General features: G+C 42.8%; 1 protein-coding gene across 2 annotated transcripts in view; it reads right to left on the reverse strand.

Moving 5' to 3' along the window:
• Nucleotides 1-914, reverse strand: part of hdx (highly divergent homeobox) — a 39,984-nt gene extending 39,070 nt beyond the window's left edge. The window contains exon 1 of one of the 2 annotated variants that reach the window (XM_008114637.3): nucleotides 639-914. In XM_008114637.3, coding sequence (XP_008112844.1) covers nucleotides 639-749 — 111 coding nt within the window. In that variant the 5' untranslated portion in view covers nucleotides 750-914. The remainder of the gene's footprint in view (nucleotides 1-638) is intronic. The other variant, XM_008114638.3, reaches the window with a different exon arrangement.
• Nucleotides 915-24,314: the final 23,400 nt, after the last annotated feature.

Here is a 24,314-nt window from a genome sequence, read left to right on the forward strand (position 1 = left end):
ATTGTGGGATTTTCTGCCTTGATATTCTGGGTTATATGGCTGTGTGGAAAGGCCTTGGATTATATGAATCCCCACTGCCAGATAATATGGGATAAACAGAAAACCTGGGATCAGATCCTGTATGCAAGGGCCCTTACTGCTTCCCAATTAAACTTCTAAATGACAAAAAGGGGACCAAAAAAAAATCTGTCCTTTAAACATTACGAGCATGCGCCATCAACAACAAAAAAGAGGAGCCTCAATATGCGCATGCGCCGCGGAGAGCGTTGCAGCCACCTGCCTTTGCAGTGAGAGAGCGATGGGCAGCGTTTTGTTTTTTTTCTTCCTTTCCTTTCTCGTGCCCTCTCTACCCCCGCGCATGCGCTTTCCCCGGCCCGTCATTAGGCAACAGGCAGCGGGCGCCTGTGTCTTCTTCTTCTTCTTCCTGCCGCAGCTCCTGGGCCAAGCGGTGCGGCGGCGCATGCGCCGTGGAGGCCAGGCTGGGCGCGAGCTCGAGGCGGAGGGAAAGCCTCGCCGGCGCCTGCCTTTCTTCCTCCCTTCCCCGCCCCTCCCCCACCCGGCCCCTCAGGAGGGGAGGGGCTGCGCGCCCCCCTCCGCCCCCCCTTCAGAAAAACGCGCCCCGCTTCCGCTGCACCCACCGTGCTCTGTGGGACGGGCGGGGCCGGTCCGGGGGGGCCCAGGGCGCCGGATTCAGCCGGTTTCGGCTGGCTCGGTCCCGGCGTCACAATGAAATCAGCGCCTCCGATCATTAATTCTCATCATGATCGTGACGTCAGCCGAGACAGCGGCCAATCCGGGCTCGAGATCAGCGCCGGCCGGGGAGAGAGAAGTCTCTCCCCTCTTCTCTCTCTTTTTGCCCCCGCCCCTCAACCCCGGGGGGGAGGCAGCCCGGTGGAAGGAACAGCGGGCGCGCGCGCTCCGAGGAGAGAGAGAGAGGGGCCATCTTCCAGAGGGAGGGCGGCCGGGGAAAAGAACAGCCGCAGCGCGAGGAAGGAAGGAAGAAGGGGAGCTCTCGCGCGGGCCCTGAACGCGTGTCCGCCTTTCGCACGAGACGACGCGTGCACGCCTCGGGCGCTACACCCAGGAAGGCGGCAAAAGCAGCACCCGACTCTTCTTACCACCCCAGCCTCCATTCGCCTCAAAGGAGGCAGCGCAAGTTCCCATAGAGCCCTTTAAAAAAGCATAATAGTCGAAGCATAAATATAAATATGTGTGTGTGTATATGTATTTATACACACATACAGATGTACATATACATACACACCCTGATACCGATATAAGTAATATTTACTTTGATACACAGACTGTAATTTTATTATTAACATTAATATATCAATATATATTTAGTAACACTGTAATATACTAATACAGTAGAGTCTCGCTTATCCAACATAAACCGGCCGGCAGAATGTTTGATAAGCAAATATCTTGGATAATAAGGAGAGATTAAGGAAAAGCCTATTAAACATCAAATTAGGTTATGATTTTACAAATTAAGCACCAAAACGTCATGTTATACAACAAATTTGACAGAAAAAGTAGTTCAATACGCAGTAATGTTATGTTGTAATTACTGTATTTACAAATTTAGCACCAAAATATCATGATATATTGAAAACATTGACTACAAAAATGGCTTGGATTATCCAGAGGCTTGGATAAGCGAGTCTTGGATAAGTGAGACTCTACTGTATGTGTGTATATATATTTACACACACATATATATACATACACACCCTGATACCAATATAAGTAGTATTTACTTTGATACACTCAGACTTTAATTTTATTATTAACATTAATATATCAATATATATATTTAATAACACTAATACTGTATAATAATATTAATAATAGGAATATATTCTATAATATATATATATATAATATATACACACGCACACATACACACCCTGATACCTATATACCGTATATATTCGAGTATAAGCCGACCCGGATATAAGCCGAGGCACCTAATTTTACCACAAAAAAACTGGGAAAACATTGACTCCAGTCTAAGCCGAGAGTGGTAAATTTCAGAAATAAAAACAGATACCAATAAAATTACATTAATTGAAGCATCAGTAGGTTAAATGTTTTTGAATATTTACATAAAGCTCTAATTTAAGATAAGATTTTCCAACTCTGATTAAATCATTCTCATCTTCTTCAATGTAAATGTGCTTATGTATCCTTTTAATAATAATAGAGTAAAATAATACATGTAGTAATAAATAGAGTAAAATAATAAATATAATAATAATAAGATTAGAGTGAAATAATAAATGTATTAATAATAATAAAAATAGAGTAAAATAAATGTCATAGTAGCAACAACAGATAAAAATAATAAATGTAATAATACCAATAATAATAGAGAAAAATAATAAATGTACCATATATTCTCGAGGATAAGCTGACCCAAATATAAGCCAACCAGGACCCTCACCCGAGTATAAGCCGAGGGGGGCTTTTTCAGTCTTAAAAAAAGGCTTGAAAAACTAGGCTAATACTCAAGTATATACAGTAAGTAGTAATTAGTTTCATACACTCACTGTAATTTTATTAATAATATATCAATATCTATTTAAGAACATTGTAATGTAACATGTATTATATATAATAATGGAGCCTCTGGTGGCTCAGTGTGTTAAAGTGCTGAGCTGCTGAACTTTCGGACTGAAAGGTCCCAGGTTCAAACCCTGGAAGTGAGCGCCTGCTGTTAGCTCCAGCTTCTGCCAACCTAGCAGTTCGAAAGCATGCCAGTGTGAGTAGATCAATAGGTACCGCTCCGGCGGGAAGGTAACGGCGTTACATGCAGTCATTCCAGTGGCCACATGACCTTGGAGGTGTCTATGGACAACGCCAGCTCTTTGACTTAGAAATGGAGATGAGCACCAACCCCCAGAGTCAGACATGACTGGACTTAATGTCAGGGGAAACCTTTACCTTTTTACCTTATATATAATAATAATGTAATATACTGTATATACTATATACTACAACTTATGGTACAGTACAATATATAGTACTGATAGTGTATTATATATTTTGTGGTATAATAAAAATACAATATAATAATATATAATAATAAGATAATTGTATATTATATATTACATGTAATATTACTAATAATATGGCCGTATAGTCGTACGGTGCAATATAGTAATACAGTAGAGTCTCACTTATCCAAGACTCGCTTATCCAAGGTTCTGGATTATCCAACGCATTTTTGCAGTCCAAGGTTCTGCCGGCCCGTTTAGCTTGGATAAGTGAGACTCTACTGTATATTGTGCTATGCTAATAATAAAACATATATACATAAAATAATAATATTGTAATGTAATGCAATACTAATAATAATACTATAATAATATAAATATAACTAATATTTACCTTGATACACTGCACTGTTATTTCATTATTGATATAATAATTATATTAAGAGCCTTAGGTGCTCTTACTGCCTATTACAGAGAAAACCAGTTGATTCCCAATCCATCTAAAATGCAGACATGTGCTTTTCACCTTAAGAACAGTCAAGCATCTTGAGTTCTGAGGATTACCTAGGAAGGAATCCCACTGGAGCATTGCAGCACACCCAAATACTTGACAAATACCCTGGACCATGCTCTGACTTACAAGAAACACTGCTTGAATATCAAGCAAAAAGTGGGTGCTAGAAATAATATCATATGAATGCTGACTGGCACAACCTGGGATCACAACCAGATACAGTGAAGACATCTGCTCTTGTGCTTTGCTACTGAATACGCATGCCCAGTGTGGAATACATCTCACCATGTTAAAACAGTGGATGTGGCTCTTAATGAAACATGCCGCATTATCACAGGATGTCTACGCCTTATGCTGCTGGATAAATTATACAGTTTTGCGGGTATTGCACGACCTGACATCCGTCTGGAAGTAGCAGCCTATAATGAAAGGACCAAGGCATTGACATCTCTAGCCCATCCTCTATTCGGATATCAACCAACAAGTCAATGTCTAAAGTCAAGAAACAGCTTCCTAAGATCTACAGAGATCCTCGCAGCAACACCTCAGCAAGCAAGAGTCCAAAAGTGGCAGGCTAAAACATAGAACCTCAAGCCATGACTGATACCAAATAAGAGACTCCCTCCTGGGCTCACCGAAGACTCCGTGACTTGGAAGGTGCTGGGCAGACTGCGCTCTGGCACCACAAGAAACAGAGCCAATGTTCAGAAATGCGGCTACATTTCTGTGTGAAAGAAGCACTAAGTTGAAGAAAAAATAGATCAGAAAGAAAATATCGCTGGCAAAAGAAATACATACAAAGTCCCAGGCCTAAGAGAAAAGCTACGCAAGGAATCTTTGCCCACGGTGGGACCAGAAAGCCTAGAGCCATGGGGAGAGGAGCTGCTTTTTCAAATATTGATTTAAACTAACCAGCCAAGTCCAGGCCTATTTTCTAAACGCCACACTCATGAATTACAAAAAGTAGAAATCAATCCTGCTGTTTAAAAGAGAAAACTTGCAGTTCAAAGGGTCGGCGCGTATACATTATTTAGCAGACACTACTGACTATAGTCTGCCTTCAATTAAGCCGTAGCTTCCATGTTGAATCTACTGCATTTCTAAAGGCTGCGGTTGTTAAACTTTTGGACTATTCGAAAAGGAGGATGTCATTTTTGGAGCAGCACATGGGAGAATTTACAAGGTACAGACTCACTTCCCTGGTGCTTTTCCTGTTGAATCAGAATGATAGTTATTTTGGAGTACATAATTACATACCTTTATCCAGGAATTGGCTTATTATATCAACTAAATTCCAAAGAACAGTAATGGCCCATAATCAGTACTACTACTCACCCATTTTGCATGGTAATGAAACCCTAAAACATAACTAGTTTCCCTTAGGGCAGGTCCTTGCACAATTACAAGGAACTCAGATCTAGGAATAAAAACACTGCTTTTATTTATGACAACGAGTGGCTAGAATTCCTACTCAACTTGCTGTGTGTTGCTTTAATAGTCCAATTCTCACAGCACTTTAAAATCACTAAGCATAAATGCAAGACATATTTAAGACATAAAATACCTTGTGTACATTAAAATAAAATGCAGAATGCTTTGTTTCCCAACTTCATTTTTCTAAATGGGAACTACCAAAAGGATATTCTGTACTACAGTAAAGTGACATGCCATCTGCTGGCAAAATGGCAGTTTGTCAAGAATGTAAGATAACATCGGGTTGCATTTTCACATATTGATTTGGAATAACTTTCCATACCACTTGTTGTGTGACCCATTTTTTTCCTACATAGCGTTAAACATGATTTGAAATCATCGGCGATGTTTCAGTGGGAATGTGAGGCTGGAAGCCTCTAAAACAGGCATGGGCAAATTTGGGACCTTCGGGTGTTTTGGACTTCAGCTCCCACAATTCCTAACAAGCAGTAGACTGTTAGGAATTGTGGGAGTTGAAGTTCAAAACAACTGGAGGGCCTAATGCCAGTGCCTGCTATAAACTCATACTGGGGACTGATTGAATGAATCTCCTTCATTCTTATTTGTGATGGGATTAATTCCCTTTCCCTCATTTTTTATTTTCCTGTGTTTGAGGTATGAAAATGATTCTGATTGTGTTGCTGTGAGTTTTTTGGCTGTCTGGCCATGTTCCAGTAGCATTCTCTCCTGATGTGTCAGGAGACAAAGGGACAAGTGCAAGATACTTCACTTCAGCAGAAAAAATGGAATGCAAAGATACAGAATGGGGGACATCTGGCTCAACAGCAGTAAGTGTGAAAAAGAACTTGGAGTTCTTGTAGACAAGTTAAACATGAGCCTACAATGTGATGTGGCAGCTAAAAACGCCAATGGGATTTTGGCCTGCATCAATAGGAGTATAGCATCTAGATCCAGGGAGGTCATGCTACCCCTCTATTCTGCCTTGGTCAGACCACACCTGGAATATTGTGTCCAATTCTGGGTACCACAGTTGAAGGGAGAATTTGACAAGCTGGAAAGTATCCAGAGGAGGGCAACTAAAATGATCAAGAGTCTGGAGAACAAACCCTATGAGGAGCGGCTTAAAGAGCTGGGCATGTTTAGCCTACAGAAGAGAAGGCTGAGAAGAGACATGATAGACATGTATAAATATGTGAGGGGAAGTCATAGGGAGGAGGGAGCAAGCTTGTTTTCTGCTGCCCTGGAGACTAGGACACGGAACAATGGCTTCAAACTATAGGAAAGGAGATTCCACCTGAACATCAGGAAGAACTTCCTCACTGTGAGAGCTGTTCGGCAGTAGAACTCTCTCCCCCGGACTTTGGTGGAGGCTCCTTCTTTGGAAGCTTTTAAGCACAGGGTGGATGGCCATCTGTCGGGGGTGCTTTGAATGCGATTTCCTGCTTCTTGGCAGGACCTGGATGGCCCGTGAGGTCTCTTCCAACTCGATTATTCTATGATTCTATTATTCTATGTTTCACCTGCATCTGTGGCTGGCATCCTCAGAAGTTTATTCAGAGGTCTGTTGGAAATGAGGCAAGGGGAGTGTATATATATATGTGGAATAATGTCCAGGGTGGGAGAAAGAACCCTTGTCTGTTTGAAGCACATGTGAATGTTGTAGTTAGTAAGCTTGATTAGCATTGAGTAGACTTGCAGAGTCAATCAGTGAGGGTATCTTCATAGCGGTAGCCTGGCTGTTGTGCCTGGAAGCATCCTTTGTTTGGGAGCTTGATGTGGGTGAAACATCAGGAGATAATGCTTCTGGAACATGGCCATACAGCCTGGAAAACTCACAGCAGCCCTGGAGCTTAATTGTTTGCTTTCTGGAGTTCTCCTGTTGCTGAGTGGTTTTCTTTATTTATTGTCTTGATTCTGTTGTTTTTTTAATACTGGTAACCAGATTCCGTTCTTTTTATATGGTTTCCTCCTTTCTGTTGAAATTGTCCACCTGCTTGAGGGTTTTAATGGCTTCTCTGTGTAGTCTGACATGGTGGTTGTCAGAGTGATCCGGCATTTCTGTCTTCTCAGATAATATTTTGTGCCCAGGTTGGTTCATCATGTGCTTTGCTATAGCTGACTTCTCTGGTTGAATTAGTCTGCAGTGCCTTTCATGTTCTTTGATTTATATCTGGTTGCTGTGTTTGGTGGTCCCTATATAGATTTGTCTACAGCTGCATGATATACGGATCATATACGGATCATGGCTTCAATGCTGGTAGTCTTTGCTTCTTCTTCCAGAAGACCTGCATCTTCGAGAATGATATTTGTAGGCAGTCCATGTTTCACAGGCATACAACAAAGTTGGAAGGACAATAGCTTTGTAAATTAGCATCTTGGTATCCCTACAAACGTCCTGATCCTCAGATATATTCAGGGATTCTATTATACCTGGTTGTGAAGAGGCTAACTTGTAAACATTGTGACAACAATACAATAGTTAGTGGGAGTCAGTTTGGATTTATAAATCCCGACAAACTAATTTTAAGTGTGGCAGGATTTTTTTTTTTGGGAAGGGAAGTTATCAGTTTATAGGGCCATGAGAATGCTATAGATAATAGTTTTTTCTTTATTTCAACAAAGCATTTGGCAACATTCCCCTTTATAGATTTCTTAGCAAGTTGTTTACATCTGGGCAGGATGCTGAACTTTCTTGTGGTTTCAGAAATGGCTGGAAAATGTTAGCACTCCAATCATCTCAGCAACGTTGTAATAGTCAGTCTTGGGCCCCATCTAATCCAGTTTCTGAATCCAGATTGTCTGCTTTGAACTGGACTTTATGGCAGTGTAGAACTAGCCTTGGAATTAAAGTGGAGAAAGGAATATTTTCAAGACTGGCAAATAACACAAACCCAGGAGGGTTTGCCAGTACCTTAGAAAGGGTTAACATTCCAAATTCCCTTGATAAAATTGAAAAGTAGACTGACACAAGATGAAATTGATCAAAGTAAATACCCTATTTGTTCATTCAGGCAGAACACATCTAATGCACAGTTATAAGATGGGAAATATTTCCTTGGCAATGAGCCACATTTGCGTTATCTTCGATTGTAGTTAATCACAAGCTGACCATTATCCAGAAGTAATAAAAACAGCAGCAAAAATGCAAACTGGTATTTTAAAACTGCACTGATAGAACCATAAGTCAAAAGAAGCAATGATTGTTTTGGCTCATGGCACCACACTTTGAGAAACACAGCTGATAAATGGATAAGATTAAGCAAATTCAGTAAAGAAATCCAATTCTATAAGGAAAATGTTGAGCAACTGGTTATGATTATTTTGAATAATGAAGGGACATTATTTATATACTTGAAGGGATGTCCCGTAGAAGAAAACATCGACTTTGAGTGCCTCTATACTGTCAAATTAATGCAGTTTGACACCTGCTATGGTTCAATGCTATAGAATGATGGGAGCTGTAGTTTTACAAGGTCTATAATATTCAGGGTTGTTGTATGTTTTCCGGGCTATATGGCCATGTTCTAGAAGTATTCTCTCCTGATGTTTCACCCACATCTATGGCAGGCATCCTCAGAGGTTGTGAGGTCTATAATCTTCTCTGCCAAAGTGTGCTGAAGCATCCTCAGACCACAATGAAAGTGGTGTCAAACCGCATAAATTCTATAATGTAGATGCACCCTTGTTCTTCCTTTACTGAAAGTGCAGAACTAGGTCTACTAGGTTTAAATGGCAGGAAAGAAATTGTAAATGTATTCTTATCCTTTTCTCACCCCAAGTTTTAATTAAGTGTCTCATGCGGCCCACCCTGATATATATATATATAGTGTTTCAGTGTATATGATTATTTATTGTATTGTTTAATTGTATTTGTGCCGTCCGCCGGACAATAAAAAGCTATAAAACTGAAACGTGCTGTCCTTTATCCGGGCGAACTGCAAATCCCTATAAGCTGTCCTATAGATATTGAACGACTGAGTCTGGATAACTTCAAAAAAGGATGTTTATTCATACAAGGTTGTAAACCTGGCACAGATCTTAAAGTTGCAGAAAATGAAACAAATTTCCATAGGTTTTAGTTGCAGAATTATCCCTGGTTCCAGAAGGCAAAAGTGATTATAAAACCACTATACCCTAATCACGCTGCCTATATTAGAAGGAGAAACTCTTTCCTTCCCTATCTTTACAGCAAAGATTAGTTCTAGAAGCGATGGAATAACCCTGCTACTCTAACTAGATTTCCTATTCCATATCAGTATAATTCAATACTTATCTAATTTGGATAGGCTTAGATTGGCCTGGTTTTGAGGATGATTTGTCCCAGTTAGCCTTGCACAGCTCCAGCACGTTGGAAGACAATAGCCAGAATGAAGCTCCAAAATGGAGACTAGACCCTGGTAAAAAGGGCGGTCCTAAGATGTTGCACTCTTTGACCAATCACTGCAAAGAAAACTGCAGCCAGCTATTGCAGATTCCAAGCCACTTTTCCTAGGCTTTTGCAGCCAGAGGCTCAAACAAAATGCAAAGGAGGGAAAACAAACAAACGACCAATAGGTAAGGCAAACCATCGTCCTGGGGGACGGAACACTCCCCGCTAAATTCCCAGGATGTGGGAATTTACCAATCAAAAACATACAAACACCTTTGTATACACAACAATACAAACACTAGAACTTTAAACATCTCCAATAAGCAACACGAGGTCACTAATTGGTCTGTCCAAAATGGACACTTTGCCTCTGTTGCAAGTCTTTAATTGAACTTTCCTGACCTTACCGTCCGGGCAAGGAAAGGTCTTTAATACAATGCCCATGGGCCACGCATGGCGGGGCAAGTCTTTGTCCTTTAACAACACAACGTTGTTAACCTCAATGTTGTCCTGTGGGCTTTGCCAGATTCTTCTAGCTTGAAGCTGGCTTAAGTACTCAGCTTTCCACCTTTTCCAAAAGTGGTTGGCCAAGGACTGCACCTGTTTCCACAGGGCACGGTGAGTTCCGTCCGGAACTGGCAACATGACGTCCTTCCATCCTGGCACCTTTTGTGTCAAAATAAGTGCAGGAGTCAGTGGTTGTAAGTTCTCAGGGTCACTGGTAAGGGGAACCAGCGGCCGGTTGTTGATAATTGCGGTAACTTCCGCCATAAGTGTCACCAAAACATCATGCGTCAATGACCTATGACTCAAAAACATGGCATTAAGGATTTTGCGACTAATACCAATCATCCTCTCCCAAACACCACCCATATGGGAGGCGTGAGGAACATTGAAAGTCCACATAATTTGTTCAGTATTCGTAAAGTTCTGAACCTTTGGGTCTCTCCCAAACCTAGACACACAATTGAGTTCTTTGGTCGCACCTACAAAATTGGTGCCACAGTCCGACCGAATTGACTTAATTGGCCCTCTGAGGGCTATGAACCTTTTCAATGCGTTTAAAAATGATGAAGTGTCCATTCCTTCTATGACTTCTATATGGACAGCTCGTATTACTAAACAAGTAAACAAAACTGCCCACCTCTTGTTATTTACAACACCACCCCTGGTTTTCCTAGTGACAACCTCCCAAGGACCAAACACATCGATTCCCACATGGGAAAAGGGTGGGTCTGTCAAAGTCCTATCCTGAGGTAGTTCTGCCATCAACTGACTTTGACAGTTTCGTCTGAGTCGCCGACATTTGACACATTTGAAAATACAACTGTTGACCAACCTTTTGGCATTAACTACCCACAGACCTTCATTTCTAAGGGCTGCCTCAGTTAGAGTTCTACCCTGATGATGGATCCTTTCATGGTGATGCCGAACGAGCAGCAATGCAGTGTGACTATTAGGGGGTATGATGATGGGGTTTTTTACGCACACCTTGAGTTTAGCCTTGGCTAACCTTCCTCCAACTCTCAAAATACCCTCCTTGTCTAGAAATGGGTTTAACTCACGCAAGAAACTCCGGCTGGGGGTGTCAAGCCCTTGTTCTAACCTGGCTATTTCTAGACTAAACTCATGCCTCTGAACTGACCTGAATATTACTCCCTTCGCCTTCAACATGTCCTGAACTTGCAAAGGCTGACTATCTTTGCAGACTAAGCGATGTATAAGCCTAGCAACTGCTCTAAGAAGACTGTGCCACTCCGAAAAACGTTCAAAACGGTGTGGTTCCAGGCAAGATCTTTGGCCCATCTTGATTTCTGTGGTCATCTTGCAAACTTTCACCTCTGGAACGGACTCGGGCAATTCTGTATTTTCGGTGGGAGAAAAGGCTGATGGAAAATTGACTTCGGTTAAGCATCTGGGGCCTGTCAGCCAACTTGAACTTGACACTCGTTGAGCTGAAGCTCCTCTGGAAGCGATGTCAGCTGGGTTGTTGCTGGTGGCGACATGGTGCCACTGGCTAGGCGTAGAACTGGATAGAATGTTGTTGATTCTATTAGCCACATACACCTTGAATCTTTTGGTTGTGTTGTTGATGTAACCAAGCACAACTGTACTGTCCGTGTGGAAATGGACATCTTGAAACAAGTCTCCTATCTCTTGCTGGATGATGCGCCAGAGCTGGACAGCAAGAACTGCTGCACACAATTCCAGCCGGGGTATTGAAGTTCCCATAGGAGCTATTTTAGCCTTTGCCATGATGAATCCTGCGTGACAAAAATCTCTGTCCTTTTGTCGCATGTATGCCACAGCTGCTATAGCTCGCTCAGATGCGTCACAGAAGATGTGAAGTTCTGTGGTGGGTTCTATCATTACCTTGCAGGGCACAAATTGTCTGGGAACTGCGATGGTTTCCAGGCCTTCAGCTTGGGCAGTCCAGTTTGACCAAGCTGTTTTTATTGATTGAGACAGCTCTTGATCCCATCCTATTTTTTCTTGGATCACCTGTCTGAACAAAAGTTTAGCAGTGATCAGGACAGGAGCAGCTATGCCTAAGGGATCAAATATCCCATTGATGGCGGAAAGCATCTGTCTCTTAGTGTTCACAAACTGAAATTTAGATGCTCTTAACGAAAGATGGTCCGATTTTACATCCCAGAGAAGTCCTAAACTAGACTGGGAGCTTAACCCTTTGAATAACTCATGAACATTGCTTTCCGCTAAGTCTTCGGAGGGAAAGGCTTGCAAGATTTGTCTGCTGTTGGATAATAGTTTGTGCAGGCGAATGTTGGCACCTTTTAACAAAGTCTGCAGCTCATGCACTATTTGGATGGCTTGATGAACGGAGTCAAACGAAACCAGAAGATCATCCACGTAGAAGTTGTGGTTAACTATGCTGGCGACTTCTGGACTGAACTGGTGCCCAAACTCATCTGCGGTTCTTTTGAGGCAGTAGTTTGCAACGGCTGGAGACGGGGTATTTCCAAAGACATGTACGCGCATCTGAAAAACCCGAACGTCACACAAATTTTGAGTGTCCGCGTACCACAAGAACTTGAGGTACCTGCGATGATCAGGATGAACTAAAAAGGCGTAAAACATCTTGTGGATGTCTGCAATAACAGCAAACTCTTTCTCTCTAAATCTCAAGATGACTCCGAGCAAACTGTTTAAAAGATCTGGTCCCTTTAGCAAAACATTATTAAGAGAAATGCCTTGGCATGTGGCACTGGCATCGAATACAATTCGGACCTTGTTAGGCTTTTGGGGATGCGTGACCTTATGGAAAGGCAGGAACCAGTTTTCTTCATTGACCTCACTTTGATCAGAGACCTCGGCGTAGTTACTTTGGAACATGTCTTCCATAAAGCCAACGATTTGCTCCTTTACCTTGGGGTCTTTCTGCATCTTCTTCTTTAGTGACCAGAGTCTATTTTCTGCCACATGCCTGTTGTTTGGCAAAGTGGGTTTTTCTGCTTTAAAAGGCAGAGGGGCTATCCAATTTCCCTCTGGACTCCGGGAAACTTGAGAGTTCATGATCTCTAGAAACCTCTGTTCGTCTTTGGAAAGCGCTGTAGTTTCATCCCTTTCGGAGACTTCAAAGATGGAAGAATACTCTGGTGTTATCCCCTGACAATAGACCGAGATATGACTCAAACAGCTATGCATTAGTGTGGGGCGACTGCCTTGAAGCACGTGCGCTTGACGAGTGCCCACCGACGATGGAGGGTGCATCCTATTTATGCACACTGGGCCTGTAACTGTCCAGCCTAGTGGTAGCAGCTGAGCAATGGGCGCCCCTGGAGGTCCCTTAACTTGGTCGTCCACGTAGAACAAGTTCGGACAGTCCGCACCAAGCAGAAGGGCAATGTTCACATCTGGACGGAAAGCAGGTAAGGCGTTCTTCAGCCTTCGCAAGTGTGGATGAGCCTCCACAACTTCTCTAGTTACAATCTGTTTTTTGTTCCGAGGGATGGAGGAACACTCAATCAGGTCTGGCAACTTGAACTGTCTCTTCTGGTCACAAGAGGAAACAACAAAGCCGGATGCTATGCGACCCTGCAACTTCTTCTTCCCTACACAGGTGGACATGGTGTAGTCGACCGTCTGGGTTTTTATGTCAAACAGTTGGAAAAACTCTGGAGTCGCCAGGGAGGCGTCGCTTTGTGAATCCAAAGCCACGTAAAGTCTCTTTTTAAGCCAAGGTCTTCTGGCTGGATATACATCTGCTAGGCAGATGGGATGGCAGACTCTGAACTGGTGCACGTCAGAGCATAGTTCAGTACAGGCGACCGATGGAGCATCCTCCTGCATCCGTGACGCGGCCTGCGTGTTGGTGGCTTCAGTAGATGACCCTTTTTTGGAAAACGTGTCCCCTTTGGCGTGGGAGACAGCGTCAGAGTTGTGCATCGCGGTGCAATGCTTAAGGCTGTTACACCTTGCGCATTTGACGTCCTCTTTGCAGTTGGATGCAAAGTGAAGAGTTGCTCCACAGCACCTAAAACATATGCCCAGCTTCTGAACAATCTGTTGTCTTTCTTTATAAGGCTTCTTGCCAAATTCCCGGCAGTTGGCCAAACTGTGAGGCCTTTGGTGAATGGGGCAGAGCACCTCCTTCACCTCTGACTTGGATTCGTTGGCCCTGTGCTGAGTTTCAACAGCCTTAACACTAACCGGTCTTTTGGCCTCTCTGGATGGTTTTTTCTCCACTTTAGGTGCCTTCTCTGGCTGGGTCCCTTGGTATAAGGTGGGGAGGCCCGTCTGTGGATCATTCCTTTCTCTGGCCGCCCTGGTGATGAACTGGACCAAATGAGAAAATGGAGGGTATGCCTGGGAGTGGGCCTCCTTGTAGTTGAAGACCTCCTGTCCCCAGCATTCTTGCAAAGTGAAGGGCAGCTTGGTCAAGATCTGCCTCTGGGACAGGTGCTGATCGAGGCACCTCAAACCGGGCAGTTCTGGATTCTCCTTGGCCGACTCTAATTCCGTAAGGAGATCGCTGAGGTCCCACAAGAGTTTGAAGTCTTTGAGTTTTAAAGCTGGGAACCTTTGGAGCTTGTCCATAAGAGATGCTTCAATCTCTGTGCTGGCCCCATACCTCTGCTGCAACCTGGCCCAGGCCTTTTCCAGGGCTTTGTCGGGATCGGCTACGTGGGCTGCGTAGATCTTCTTAACTTGTGAGGATGAGGCTGGGCCCAACCATGCAGCCAGAAGAGTCAGTTCTTCCTCAGGCAATAACTTTAAGTCTCTGATTGCTCTCTGGAAGGTGGCCTTCCAGAGAAGAAATTCCTCAGGCTTGTCCGAAAACTTTTCGACACCCTTGTCCTTAAGATCTCTTCTGGGGCTTCTGATGATGGAGACAAGCTGGGACTCTGGCGTCGAAGGGAACAATTGAGGAGTTTGCTGTTGTGGAGTGGACTCCCACCGTGTACCTTGCGTCAACCTTTGGCCTCTTGGAGGGATGACATCGACCACTGACGAATCGATGGTTCCCTGTGCAGCTGTCTGTAGGGGCCAACTAGCGCTCGGCCTTGAGGCCCTGATTGACTGACCTAGGGTTTTAGCAGGAGGCACAGGTAGCTCGAGCAAGGGTGAGCTCCCCGCTATGACGCTCTGCTCTGCAGGAAACTCAAAAGTGACTTTGGGGCCCTGCTCTGGGTAAGGAGAGAAGTCTCCCTGTTCCTCATCCGAAAACTGGCTGTACATGCTGCCAAGGTGCGCAAACACTTTGGCAGAAGGGTCCTGTATTGGTAACTGGCTTACATTTTCTTCTGTGAGTGGCTCAATTAGGGCTTTGGCCAAAGTCTCAGCCCTTACCCTTTTGGCTGCGGCATCCATCTTTATTCTAAGCATCTCTATACGAGCCTGTTCTATTTGCATTTCGCTTTGTCTATGGGCCTGTTCTATTTGCATTTCGCTTCGTCTATGGGCCTGTTCTATTTGCAGTCGTTGCTCTTCTTCTTTAAAGGAAAGGGTGAGATCAGCTGCCTTAGCATCAGCCTCTGCCCCCGCTACCTTGCTTTTTAGCTCCAGACGTGCAGCCTCCTTAATGTGCAAGGCAGCTAGGGAAGAGATGGCACTCCCAGCAGCAGAAGACTTGCTAGAGTGGCTGTGTTTAGACGATGCACGCTCCCTTAGTTTAGATACCTGGCTAGAGCGGTTGGACTTAAGACTAAGTGCCACAGCAGGTGATTTCAAAAGATTGGTCTCATGGCTGCATAAGGAAGCTAGGATTGCCCTCACCCTATTTTCTTTCTCATTAGTGTCAGCTAAAACACTCCCTATTTCTAACTCTGAATCCTTGGCGTTAATGCGCTCGAGGACCTGGACTATCTTAGACACTAAACCCCTCCAAAGACCGAAGGCTTCTTCGAGGTCTGTCTGTAATATGGCTGGCACCCTTGTGATACCCAAGCTCTCTATTCTGTCCATTAATGTTACAATTCGCTCCCATGCCGAACCTAACCTCACATGGAGGAGCTCCTTTTCATCTATTAGATGGGCTAGCATCTTGGCTGAAGGGTGCTTTATCCTTTGGGGCCTTTCATTCCTACTTTCAGCCTCAGAAGGAGGTACGCCATCTGTATCATCTTGAAATTGCATAGACATTATGTATTCTTAATAGCAAGTAAATTTACAACAAAGGCAAATGCAATATACCTGCAAGTAAATTTACAATAAAAGCAAATTCAATATATAATACAATTCACAGCACTTAACCATAGCAATATATATCACTAAGTAACTATACTTTACAAAGATTGTGACCTTTGGCGCCAGACTTTGGTGGGCAAGCTGCAAAATGTCAACTGACAGCAACTTGCCACTTGATACCTCCCTTGCCCGAGTGACGTAAACTGCCAAAATGGCGACTTCGCCAAATTTTCAAGCACCTCGTGCTCTGCGGCTCGAGGCCTGCCGCCGAAGGAGCACCGAGGCTGGCTTTGGAAAGGAGGAGAGAAGAGACGCCTCCTCCCCGCTGTGAAGGGAGGTCACCACCGCAGGTCGATGAGGCAGGTCACCACCGCAGGACGATGAGGCAGGTCACCACCGCGGGACGATGAGGCAGGTCACCACCGCCGGACCAGGAGGCAGGTCACCACCGCAGGACGATGAGGCAGGTCACCACCGCCGGACCATGAGGCAGGTCGAAGCCGGCCGAGTGCTCCGGCCGAACTCGCAGCAGCGTTGCCAGGCCTGTCCAGGTTCTAGCCTGGTTCTGGTGGGCTTCACGCCTCAGAGCCAGCCAAAGAACTGTCGCTGGTGCTCCGCGGCTCGAGGTCTACCGCCGAGGGAGCCCTGGACGTTGCTGGGAACTGCACAGCCTGTGCAAACCCAGAAAGCCACTGGGCCACGTGCGCACACGCGAGCCAAATAGCAAGGAAATAGAGCCCCACTATTTGACTCCTTCAGGTCTGAGAGCGGGCTCCACTGCCTCAGACGCTGGTAGAGTCTTTAGGTATGCAGACTGAGCTCAGGCGGAAAAGCCGCGGCCTATACTAAACTTCCTAAACTATAAAAAACTATAAAGCCGTGCAAGCTAGCTCAAGCGGAAAAACCGCTGATCTACCTCAAAACTGTGCCGTCCGCCGGACAATAAAAAGCTATAAAACTGAAACGTGCTGTCCTTTATCCGGGCGAACTGCAAATCCCTATAAGCTGTCCTATAGATATTGAACGACTGAGTCTGGATAACTTCAAAAAAGGATGTTTATTCATACAAGGTTGTAAACCTGGCACAGATCTTAAAGTTGCAGAAAATGAAACAAATTTCCATAGGTTTTAGTTGCAGAATTATCCCTGGTTCCAGAAGGCAAAAGTGATTATAAAACCACTATACCCTAATCACGCTGCCTATATTAGAAGGAGAAACTCTTTCCTTCCCTATCTTTACAGCAAAGATTAGTTCTAGAAGCGATGGAATAACCCTGCTACTCTAACTAGATTTCCTATTCCATATCAGTATAATTCAATACTTATCTAATTTGGATAGGCTTAGATTGGCCTGGTTTTGAGGATGATTTGTCCCAGTTAGCCTTGCACAGCTCCAGCACGTTGGAAGACAATAGCCAGAATGAAGCTCCAAAATGGAGACTAGACCCTGGTAAAAAGGGCGGTCCTAAGATGTTGCACTCTTTGACCAATCACTGCAAAGAAAACTGCAGCCAGCTATTGCAGATTCCAAGCCACTTTTCCTAGGCTTTTGCAGCCAGAGGCTCAAACAAAATGCAAAGGAGGGAAAACAAACAAACGACCAATAGGTAAGGCAAACCATCGTCCTGGGGGACGGAACAGTATTGTGATATGTTGTTTTATATTTTGCTATATTGTACTGTTCTGGGCATGGCCCCATGTAAGCCGCCCCGAGTCCCCGTTGGGGAGATGGTGGCAGGGTATAAATAAAGTTTTATTATTATTATTATTATTATTATTATTATTATTATTATTATTATTATTAAATGTAACTTCATATGATAACTAAGTTAATTCCTTGAAGCAGTAGGCTTTACAGGGGCAGGGCAACCATATGCTAGGGATGCTTTGCATTTCCTAGAACAAGGTTCCCTCCAACTTTATTATTCAATCAAAATTATTTTGAAACAGGAAAAATATCAAATTATGAATGATATTCAGTCAATATATCATTACACAAATGTTTGTTTTGCTTGTGTTTTTAGTAGTTATCAAGAGTTTTTCAATAACAGCCTGCACGGGGAAAATGCTAGTCACATTTTTTTACATTTTACCAAGACCTGCTATATTTTTTGTTAGAAACTCCTTGTATTACAGAATTGTGTTTGTGGAGTCACTTTTGGATATTTCACGAATATCTTTGCAATAGCCATAAAGCTGACATTGTGTTGACTTGTTATCAGATTTTTTTCCAATGCAATATCATGCTGTCTTACATTTTTTATATATATATAATAGCAAAATCCATTCAAGCCCAGGCATTTTGCTTCCCCACAAAAGGGCACTGTTATTGCTGTTCTTCTCCAATTTCATGTCAAAACCATTGGGTGGGTAGCCTTACATCTTTGTGAGATATAGACTGCTTGTTCCTATCCTGTTCGTTTTTGTCCTTTTGCATCTACCTACCTTTCAGTCTACATTAGAATGAGATGATGCTTTTGACCTGAGGCAAAGCTTTTTTTTCCAAAAATGCCGTCGACCATGTGATGCCTCTTGCTGTCTGTTCTCAAATTAGGTCACCATTATTTCACCTCCCCTTCCCCATTTAGGATAACCAGAGCCATCCTATCATCCTCTCTTCTTTTTCATCTCTCTTTATAAAACTCTAAGTATGTTTCTTTGTCCTTTTGTACCACAAAGGCTCCTCCATTACTTGCTGAATCTGGACCAAACTTGGCACCTATATCCTTCATTATCCAACTTAAAATAATTGAAGTCTTTGAACTAAAAGAATAAGTCCTTTCAGGACCAGAGCTGAGGGACAGAAAAGGATCAAAGCAGAGTGGCTGTGGCTAGGTGAAGTGGCCCTCTTCTGCAGGATAAGCCAACTCAGCTCTTTAAGACACTTCTCAGAGGGATTCATGGTCTCCAGACTTTTGATTGTTTTAGTTGCCCTCCTCTTAACATCTTCCAGCTCGTCAGTATTTCTTTTAAACTGTGGTGCCCAGAATTAGACAAGGTATTTCAGGTCAGGTCTAACCAAAGCAGAATGCTAAGGCTTCCCTCGACTTCCCTCGATCTGGACACTATAATTTTTTTTGATGCAGCCCAAAATCCCATTGGCTTTTTAAGCTGCTGCGTTACACTGTTGGCTCACATTCAACTTATTGTCCATGAAGACTCTTAAGATCCTTTTCACATGGACTGTTGTTGAGCCAGGCATCACCCATCCTGTATCTTTGCATTTCATTGTTTCTGCCTAAGTGTAGTTTCTTACATTTGTCCTTGTTGAAATTCATTTCATTAGATTTGGCCCAGCAATCTAATCTGTTAAGATCATTTTGAATTCTGATCCTGTCCTTTGAAGTATTTGCGATCTTTCCTAATTTGGTGTCATCTGCAAACATGATAAGCATGCCCTATAAACCTTTATCCAAGTCATTAATAAAGATGTTGAACAGAAATGGGCCCAGGACCGAACCCTCTTTAAGGCACTCCACTAGTCACTTCTTTCCAGGGTGAAGAGGAACCATTGGAGAGAAGCACCCTTTCAGTTCAGTCGCTTCACCAATTACAGATCCATCTAATAGTAGCATTGCCTAGTTTGACTAGTTTCCTTGCAAGAAGGTCATGGGGGACTTTGTTGAACGCCTTACTGAAATCAAGATATGCAACATCCAAAGCATTCCCTGCATCTACTAAGCGTGTAACTCTATCACAAAAAGAGATAATATTTGTCTGGCATGACTTGTTTTAGAGAAATCCATGCTGACGTCTTTGTAATCATAATAAAGAAACTGGCCAGAGAGGCTCAAATGAAAGTACTCTGTGTGTGTGTGTACATGTACACACATATGCTGAAAAAAGCAGCCTCTTCTTCTATCTATATGCCCAAAGCATGGCATCACGCTGGCTTCCCAGTGAAGTCTCATGGTTGATGGACTTGCCTTCCAGCTGTTTGCATTAGTATAATTGTTGGGGCTTCACAACTACTGGAGCATATTGATGTAAAGCCTTCCCATTCCTTCTTCCTCGAGCTGCTTTTGCCATCAGCTCTGGTTTCGTAACCTTGTAACTCACAAAACAAAAATGCCTAGGAAAGGACTGGTAAGAATGATTGTGCTGTCATAGTACCATTTACAGGACGTACAGCTGCTGAAAAGGACCCAGTGCATTAAAATATGGACAGAAAGGGGCAAAGCAAGGCTGCATTTCTTTGTGGGTCTGTCTAAAGTATTTCAAATTCCATATGTCCTCTATAACAAAAAGAACATACTCTTGTCATCCAACGTCAAATCTAGTAGTCATGTCTTCTTGTGTTGTCCCATGTTCTTCCTGCCTTCTCTTCTAGATGTTTACATTAAAAGTTTGTCTTAATTCTTCTTATCAGTTTATTTATTTAATGTCATTTATCTCATTGTATCTGTTGCAATATACATCTAAAAATTTAACTTCATTTGTTATTAAATTAATATTGTATAGGTGAGAGTTTACTGTTACTTTGTCATCTTTTCTTCTTCTTTTGAACACTACACACACTTTGTATATGTGTGTGTGTTATTCCAATTTATTTATTTATCATGTCAGAAGTGAATTGAGAATACAGTTATAATGTATAGAATAACCACAAACAAAGTTTTAAAACCTGGCATGATGAAATATACTAAAATCCAAAAAGAATTCTGATTTTTTTCCCCATCTTTCCAGGGGGAAAAATACTCTTTTTTTTCAGGCTTGCAAACCTATAACTTTCACAGTAACTTATGCATTTCATTAAAACAAATGTTAAGCTGCAAACTTCACCGCAGTGACCCAGAAGCAGACAAATGAATTATCATTTGTTGAAAAGACTTCAGCAGATCTTTAGAGTGATGAGAGCAAGAGAAATGGAAGGGCTGACTAGAAAAATGTTTGGAATTGTGCATAATGTGCAATCAAAGGTGGGGCTGACCTGGGTACCCAAAGGCAACATGAATATTAGCCCTGGGCCAGTTAAGAATGGAGGAATTGTGTTGGCTTCATCAATAGAGCAAGTCCCCTCCTGGGCTGAGAAAACTTAGGCTCTTGCTATTCACTCCATCTTGAATTATGCATCTGAAGGAAGTTTGTGTCTTTCAAAGCCTGGAAGGAATGGGCCCCAGTCTTTAAAGACCTCTGAAACATTGACTTTGACACCAGTATAGATAGCCAAAGGTCCTATTCACTTCTCGTTCCTTCCTGCGATATTCCTCTAGGTACGCTATTGCTTGCAGCAGTTCTCAGGCAGAGCTGCAATAGAGTCTATCAGTTTCACCTATCTGCCATAGGGAAGCATACAGATTTTTCTCCCCTGCTTTGTCTGCCTGTGCAAAGTTTCTGTGTTGCTACTTCAGGGTATCAAAGCCAATAGCACCTCTAAGTATTGTGAAAGAGTTCGTGGATATTCCTTTCTCCTTCCTTAACATTTTACAATTTGTGACCATTGCCAGAGCTCAATAGAGTGCAATGTCAAATTATTCCTGTGTATGTCTTTTAATGTTCATTGGTGCTGTGCATCATCCAAATGTCGCCTTTTCAAGTTGCTTCCATCCACATTGGCCCCCTTATCCCATTGAGAAATTTCCCAGTCATAGGACACTTCAGCCTCTTTTCAAACATGGAGAGGCAGGGAGCTCATCACATGAGCTTCTGATTGTCATGCATAGTGTCAGGACATGATTCAAAGCTTGGATTAACAAGCATTTGACTCCTGCCCTTGCCAATACCTGAAGCAAGGTCAGCGTTAACAAATGAACCTGGAGGAGGAGAGCAGTCCTGTGAGAAAGCAATAATCAGGAGAAATTCTTCACAGGAGTTGGAGAAGGCTGGGGAAGGGTTTGGAAGGGGAGGAGGGAAGAGTACTATAAAAGGGTCTGAAGGTAATAGGAAAATTAGTAGTGTTATTTTCTTTCTCGTGTGTGTAGGAGCAATAAAGCTGGCCAAGTCCACCTTGGAGTGTGAGTACTGGTTCATTGCTAGAAACTACCAGCAGAAGCTGGCACATAGCCCTTCTGGGTTGAAAAGAGGCAGAAGTGTCCTGAAAGGAGGGAACTCAACAATTGATCTCATCACATTGAGAAATTTCCCCCTTGCAGGACATTTCAGCCTCTTTTCAAGCACGGAGAGGCACGGAGATCATCACATGCTCCCGGGTTGAAAAGAAGAGGGAATGCCCTGAATGGAGGGAACTCTGAACACAGACCAGCAACAATCCTGTTCAGAGCTCCTGTCTCTTATCACACGTTACTCCCATCTTTACAACTGAAAAACAGATGGGATGGGAACCATCAAAAGTTTCCTGTTCTGTTTCATTGCCCAACCATCAGCAATCTCTTGTATCCTATGGGGTTTGATGCAGAACCATAGGATTCCATGAAAAGAAATTGTTTTAACCTGGATCACTGTCTCTTGTATCCTATATGGTTTGGGGCAGAACAATTTTATCCCATGGAAATAAATGGTGTTACCTTGGTGTCAGTCTCCTTTAATGTAAGGGGCTTTGGGTAGGGAAAGGGATCTCTTTGCTTTCGGATAGTGATGTTTCTCCTTGTTTTTTTAAAAATATGACTTTAAGACGAATGTAAGATGACTATATTGCCAGCTCTTAGGTTTCCAGTGTGAGTGTGATTGGGAGGTAGAACCTGAAACGGGACTGTTGATGAAAGAGGAGCAATTCTCTACTCTTAAAGGGATGGTCACCCATGCTTTCTCTTCTCAATGTGATGAGGTGGTAAGCGCTCATTGTAGATGTGGCCAAAGCTTTGGAAAAGTAGGATAGATTTGGGCAAAACTACCCCTGAATGACCAGTAGAGGGCCCCTGAATAGAGGTCAATACTATTCTGTATTTTAAAAAACGAACATCAAAGAGCAGGAAGGTGGAGCACCAGCTGTTTCAATGTAGTCATCTTTCTATAGCAATGTCTCTGTGGAATATATGCAGAAGGCTTTAAAAAATTTCTTTACTTATGATCTGTGTATTCCTGTATTGTGCTATATCAGTGGTTCTCAACCTGTGGGTCCCCAAGTGTTTTGGCCTAAATCTGTTTTCACAGGTGCATCTACAGGGAAGCAAAAAATAAGGACATTTCTCTCCCAACAAAGAATCCTCACCCCAGTGAATGTTTCCTTTATCCCCAAATTCACCATTGTATAGGCGAAGCCAGCGTTATTAGGGGTCTTATTTATTTATTTATTTATTTGCTACATTTATATGCCGCCCTTCTCACCCCGAAGGGGACTCAGAGCGGCTTACAAATTAAATTTACATACAATATTATATTAGCATAGTACAATACTGGTAATAAATTTCTATATTGTACTGTATCAATATATTGTAATATTATTAGTAATATTACATGTAAAATATAATATATAATTAATATTATTATATTGTATTATTAGTATTATATCGTCTTATTGTATTAAAGAGCCAAAGATTCAAAATTCACTTACTTGGTGGGTTTTTTTTTTCAGACTAAAGGACCAAAGAAAACCCCTCCTCCATTCCTAAAATTGATATTTCAAACTATAGACGTTATTTCCTAACGTGAAAAAGGATAACAGAATGTGGATTAAGTAATATGTGTCCCATTTATTATTTAATTATAACAGAGTATATCTACACTAGGCATGGGCAAACTTTGGCCTTCCAGGTGTTTTGGACTGCAATTCCCGCAATTCCTAACAGCCGGTAGGCTGTTAGGAATTGTGGGAGTTGCAGTCCAAAACACCTGGAGGGCTAAAGTTTGCCCATGCCTGATCTACACTGTAGAATGAATGTATTTTGACACCATTTTAATTGTATCATGGTGTGGAATCCTGGGATTTCTAGTTTGGTGAGGCATCAGCAGTCATTGGCAGAGAAAACTAAAAACTGTAAAACTACCACTTCCATAAATCCATAGCTATGAGACATGGCAGTTAAAAGTGGTGCCAAACTGCATTAATTTTACACTGTAGATGCACCCCCAGTGGTCAGTATTGTCTATCTGTTTCACACAGTAATTTATAGAAGGACTTATTAATTACACTGTGTAACAAAATCTGGGGGGAAAATCTGTTCCTGGTTTGAAAGGGTTATTTCCTGTTTAATTGTGTGGCCTAACACAATTAAACAGAAATTTCTACTCCAGAAACTTTGTTTTTGTCGCTGCCACACACTATGTTGAATTGGTTGCAACTCGATGAAAAAAGCCCAGGCAGGAAAGGCTGCATATTGGCTCCGTGTTCTCCCTTTCAACACGAGTCTCTCTTTGCAAAACAAGGCCGCATCATCTGCGCCTGGCTCTCATGGTGACAGCAAGCAGAATGTCACCCACTTACTGTAAGTGTTGCCCACTTCTTGGTTAT

Source organism: Anolis carolinensis, unplaced genomic scaffold (genome assembly GCF_035594765.1).
Source record: "Anolis carolinensis isolate JA03-04 unplaced genomic scaffold, rAnoCar3.1.pri scaffold_12, whole genome shotgun sequence".
NCBI lineage: Eukaryota > Metazoa > Chordata > Lepidosauria > Squamata > Dactyloidae > Anolis > Anolis carolinensis.